General features: G+C 43.7%; 1 protein-coding gene across 2 annotated transcripts in view; it reads right to left on the reverse strand.

The window, feature by feature from the left end:
• The window catches only part of LOC109888183 (beta-1-syntrophin), a 68,975-nt gene extending 63,788 nt beyond the window's left edge, over positions 1-5,187 (reverse strand). Inside the window, exon 1 of one of the 2 annotated variants that reach the window (XM_031816391.1) lies at positions 4,253-5,187. In XM_031816391.1, coding sequence (XP_031672251.1) covers positions 4,253-4,778 — 526 coding nt within the window. In that variant the 5' untranslated portion in view covers positions 4,779-5,187. The remainder of the gene's footprint in view (positions 1-4,252) is intronic. The other variant, XM_031816392.1, reaches the window with a different exon arrangement.
• Positions 5,188-6,000: the final 813 nt, after the last annotated feature.

A 6,000-nucleotide genomic window follows, 5' to 3' on the forward strand; every position in this document is an offset into this window, starting at 1 on the left:
ACTACTAACAGCTGGTGTAGTCATGAGAGCTTCTCTGATGACACAACAACCAGTCAACATGCAGAGAGCGTTGTAGTCCTGACTGCCTGCTGATCACACACACACACACACACACACACACACACACACACACACACAGGTGAATGTGATGACAGCCAGGCAGTAGACAGTAGAGGCTCAATGAGACACACACACAGAGAGGTGAATTTTGATGGCAGCCACGCAGTAGACAGTAGAGACTCAATGAGAGGTCACTTCAGCACTAGAGACTACCACACTGTGTATTACACAGGATATAACATCATTGTGTGTGTGTGTGTGTGTGTGTGTGTGTGTGTGTGTGTGTGTGTGTGTGTGTGTGTGTGTGTGTGTGTAATACAAACATTGTACCTTTTCTAGAAAATGATATTGACATTGTGATGTAACAACTGTTTGTCCGCCTTTAAGTGAAGGACTTCCCTACTGGGAAAAGGTGTAGTGAAGTTTCAACTGAGAGAGAAGCTGAAACACGGGAGTCCTCTGGTGTAGTGAAGTTTCAACTGAGAGAGAAGCTGAAACACGGGAGTCCTCTGGTGTAGTGAAGTTTCAGCTGAGAGAGAAGCTGAAACACGGGAGTCCTGTGGTGTAGTGAGGCTTCAACTGAGAGAGAAGCTGAAACACGGGAGTCCTCTGGTGTAGTGAGGCTTCAGCTGAGAGAGAAGCTGAAACACGGGAGTCCTCTGGTGTAGTGGGGCTTCAGCTGAGAGAGAAGCTGAAACACGGGAGTCCTCTGGTGTAGTGAGGCTTCAACTGAGAGAGAAGCTGAAACACGGGAGTCCTCTGGTGTAGTGAGGCTTCAGCTGAGAGAGAAGCTGAAACACGGGAGTCCTCTGGTGTAGTGAGGCTTCAGCTGAGAGAGAAGCTGAAACACGGGAGTCCTCTGGTGTAGTGGGGCTTCAGCTGAGAGAGAAGCTGAAACACGGGAGTCCTCTGGTGTAGTGAGGCTTCAACTGAGAGAGAAGCTGAAACACGGGAGTCCTCTGGTGTAGTGAGGCTTCAGCTGAGAGAGAAGCTGAAACACGGGAGTCCTCTGGTGTAGTGAGGCTTCAGCTGAGAGAGAAGCTGAAACACGGGAGTCCTCTGGTGTAGTGAGGCTTCAGCTGAGAGAGAAGCTGAAACACGGGAGTCCTCTGGTGTAGTGAGGCTTCAACTGAGAGAGAAGCTGAAACACGGGAGTCCTCTGGTGTAGTGAGGCTTCAACTGAGAGAGAGAGAAGCTGAAACACGGGAGTCCTCTGGTGTAGTGAGGCTTCAGGTTAGAGAGAAGCTGAAACACGGGAGTCCTCTGAGTATTACAGTAAAGCACAACTCAGCTGTTTCCTCATCTTCACTCCAATTCCTCTGACCAGAACTCAGCTTCTCAGGTACAATACTGTATCTCATACACGGTGTACTCAAAGGCATACATTGTAATCATGTTGTAGTCATTGCTGTACATTACCCCCATGCTTCATTCATAATTCACAAACATAGAACATGCTACAGTATGTACATATTGTTATTAGCTCTTCAGAACAGTCTTTACACACACACACATGACGTTGAATGTCTGGAGTGAGAGAACTCTCAGGAGGACAATGCATTCCAACCAGAGGAGGCTGGTGGGGGGAGCTGTAGGAGGACAGGCTCATTGTAATGGCTGGAATGAAATACATGGAATGTAGTCAAACATGTGTTTTCCATATGTTTGATACCGTTCCAATAGTTCCATTCCAGCGATGACAATGAGGCCGCCCTCCTATAGCTCCTCCCACTAGCCTCCTCTGACTTCAACCCCGTACTGTCTTTGAGCTTATCATTACAGCAGACCTCTGCTCTACCCTGCTGGGACCCTACTTCCTTCTGCTGAACTGTAATAACCCTGCTGTGTGTGTGTGTGTGTGTGTGTGTGTGTGTGTGTGTGTGTGTGTGTGTGTGTGTGTGTGTGTGTGTGTGTGGTGTGTGTGTGTGTGTGTGTGTGTGTGTGTGTGTGTGTGTGTGTGTGTGTGTGTGTGCAACTGTAATAACCCTGTTCTCTCAGGGGAAGGTCACACTGTTTATACAGGCTTTATGTTGCCTGGTTACTGGTTATAGAGTGAGGTAGAGGTTGTTTATGTTGTCTGGTTACATAGTGAGGTAGAGGTTGTTTATGTTGTCTGGTTACTGGTTATAGAGTGAGGTAGAGGTTGTTTATGTTGCCTGGTTAATGGTTATAGAGTGAGGTAGAGGTTGTTTATGTTGCCTGGTTACATAGTGAGGTAGAGGTTGTTTATGTTGTCTGGTTACAGAGTGAGGTAGAGGTTGTTTATGTTGTCTGGTTACAGAGTGAGGTAGAGGTTGTTTATGTTGTCTAGTTACTGGTTATAGAGTGAGGTAGAGGTTGTTTATGTTGTCTGGTTACATAGTGAGGTAGAGGTTGTTTATGTGCGTGCGTGCGTGCGTGCCAGCCATCAACCAGCCAGTGTTGTTTTGGGCAAAACTTGATATTATACTCCCAGTCCTGTGATGTACGATTCCCAAGGTTGGATGATAAAGATTTCCTCAGAAATTCAAAGTATTTGATTTCGCAACATGGAGAGGGAGTCACCTAAATATTTACCAACAAGGGACATAATATGATATCCTTATTCTGTAAACTGTTGACGTTGCTGATAGGCCTATTGAAAACATTTATTTTAGCAGGTGAAAATGTTTTGTTTTATAGCAATATATAATGCTCCATGGCTAATTTGAGTTTTTCTAGATTTAGAACGTAAAACAACATTTATAAAGCAAACATGAACCCTTAAGTCTTGTACAGAAAATAGTTACATTGTTTAAGCCTATTGCTGCAGAACAGTGATTACACATTATTTTCTCAGAATATTGACACACAAAAAAAGAAGATTTTAAGGTGGTTAGCCATCAAGTGACAGAGTTGACAAGCCACTTACAGAGTTGACAACAGATACTCAAAACAGATATTTTTGCCTCTAAAAGTTGAAGTTAAATACAAAAACGTTTGTAAAGTTATGGAAAATAATTAATTTAAAAAATCCCCAATAAAAACAACCATCCTATTAGATTGTTCAGCACTCTGACAGAGTTGATGTTTTACTTCATTCAGATTCATATTCTATCATAATCGGCTATGAAAAGCCAACTGACATTTAGTCCTGAGGTGCTGACTTGCTGCACCCTCGACAACTACTGGGATTATTATTATTTGACCATGCTGGTCATTTATGAACATTTTAACATCTTGGCCATGTTCTGTTATAATCTCCACCCGGCACAGCCAGAAGAGGACTGGCCACCCCACATAGCCTGGTTCCTCTCTAGGTTTCTTCCTAGGTTTTGGCCTTTCTAGGGAGTTTTTCCTAGCCACCGTGCTTCTACACCTGCATTGCTTGCTGTTTGGGGTTTTAGGCTGGGTTTCTGTACAGCACTTTGAGATATCAGCTGATGTATGAAGAGCTTTATAAATACATTTGATTTGATCTATAAATCAGGGAGAGAGAGTTGATAGTTGGTTGTTACCATGGTAATTCCAATTATGTTTGTTTAAATATATTTATGCTATAATACACCTCAGGGTTTTGTGATATATGGCCTATATACCACGGCTAAGGGCTGTGTCCAGGCACTCCGACACAGCCCTTAGCCGTGGTATTTTGGCCATATACCACACCCCCTCCTGCATTATTGCTTAATTTGAGAACTTTACAGACCATAAGTGGTCTTGTTGCACTACATGTAATGAGAACATGAATAAGAGGTCATTATGGTAGAGCTCACCCTGCTCATTCCTGATTTGAGTTGACCAAATCTCCAGACACATCTTTTAGGAATCACAGTTTCGAGATAAATCATCTTTAAAGTCAGGGAAGGCTATTGCAAGAAACAACATAAGAATTTTTCAGTTAATCTTCATTATTGCCCCAAAAAATGAACACTATTTTGGAGTTTCAAATGGGCATCCTTTTGCCCCGGCATTGGAAATTGGAAATGATTGGAAATTAATATTGAAAGTAATAATATTGAAAGTATTTAGAAAATCAAAGAAGAAAAAAAAGATTCATGTTTGTTTGTGGACCCAGTTGACAGAGGTTGATCACTCATATGTTTGAGAGCAGAAATATTAATGTGCGTAATTCCTCTGGCAGCCTGCATTTAGATTTGAGGACGCCCCCGGGCCCCCACACTTCACCAAGAAAGAATGTATCGAACGACAGTTGGTCCCGTTCCGTTCTTACCTTCTAGCGTCACCTCTCTCCCGGCTCGTTTGAGCCCCTGCACCGCCTCGTCATGCGTAGCGTCCCGCAGGTTCACACCGTTCACGGACAGAATCGCGTCACCGACATACAAGGCTTGGGTTTGATCCGCAGCCAGACCTTTGAAGATCTTACTAATAAGTATCGGCATTTTATTCTCTTTTCCTCCCTTTATGCTGATGCCGAGTCCTCCTACCTCTTGCTTTATTACTTTCACACATCTTTTTCTGTTTGCGATCGCCTCTGGGACTTGCTCCTGTAAATCCGTGAAAGCTGTCCTCACCGCAGTTTTCGGACTGTTTGTGTGATCCGGTTGAGTTGCGTTGCACCCGTAAGATCCATTGGTGAGGCCGTTTAGGGTCACATTCTCTCCCAGGTCCTCGCAACTCAACGTTAGAGCTTCTCCGTTCAAGTTGGCCAAAACATTGTGCCATCGGTCCCTCACTAAAACCTCTAAAAATCCACTTTTTTCTACTCGGTTCCCCGATATTACTGTAGCTACCGCCATCTTTGAAGCATTCTTAAAATGCCATGTGATTAAAACTCAAATAGGACTTTACCCCCGAACTTCTCAGCATGGCTTTCCAATAGTTCAGCAACTTCAGCTAACGGCTCTTTTTTTTGGCAACATAACCCAGTCCCTGCTCCAACAGCCCATATCCTCTTTGGGTGGAGCAAACTCGAAGGGCAATCCCACTAAGCAAATCACATTTCTATCCACACAGAACACTGCCGAGAGCTGTGCTGAAGTTCAAATGACATGTGTAGCCCACACTAACGTAAATATAGAGCGTCATACCTTATCACAGCCGTATTACATACATTATTACCACCCGTTAACAAACATTACCAGGCATGCTGGGTTTTATTCAGAGGGCGACCCGTGTAAAGGAATGTCCCAGTGTTGGGACAGTTGGAACTTTGGAGGTGTCCACTAGTAGACTTTTGCCTGTCCCGCCCTCTCTCTTGTGCAGCGTGCCAGGTGCGCACGGTTTGCTCGGCTTCGGCAGCGGATTTGTTGTGGGGGTTAAACACAAAACTTGCATTAAAAACAAGTGAAGTCGTATTTCCTAACATCTCACGGACTAAATGCACTTTCAATGTTCAATACACGTGTAAAATAGCCTATAATAACCTAATAATCTACAAATATGCATTATTATAGGCAAATTGGGAATGAGCATATTCTATGAGTTATTTGTAATGGATCATATACTAGGCGTGGTGGTTACATTTTTCCAACGAAAAACGATGAGAACTTTACAGAAATATGTCAACGCCATCTGAAACACGAGGAGAGAACGTTACAGAAGTACTGTATGTTAGCGCCATCTGATGGTGGAGAGAGAACCGGCGTAGCCCTGCTGTCTGTCACAATATACAGTCTATAGTCCTGCTGTCTCACAATATACAGGCTATAGTCCTGCTGTCTCACAATATACAGGCTATAGTCCTGCTGTCTCACAATATACAGTCTATAGCCCTGCTGTCTGTCACAATATACAGTCTATAGTCCTGCTGTCTCACAATATACAGTCTATAGTCCTGCTGTCTGTCACAATATACAGTCTATACTCCTGCTGTCTGTCACAATATACAGTCTATACTCCTGCTGTCTGTCACAATATACAGTCTATACTCCTGCTGTCTGTCACAATATACAGGCTATAGTCCTGCTGTCTGTCACAATATACAGTCTATACTCCTGCTGTCTGTCACAATATACAGTC

This window comes from Oncorhynchus kisutch, unplaced genomic scaffold, assembly GCF_002021735.2.
Source record: "Oncorhynchus kisutch isolate 150728-3 unplaced genomic scaffold, Okis_V2 scaffold786, whole genome shotgun sequence".
In the NCBI taxonomy this organism is placed as follows: Eukaryota; Metazoa; Chordata; class Actinopteri; order Salmoniformes; family Salmonidae; genus Oncorhynchus; species Oncorhynchus kisutch.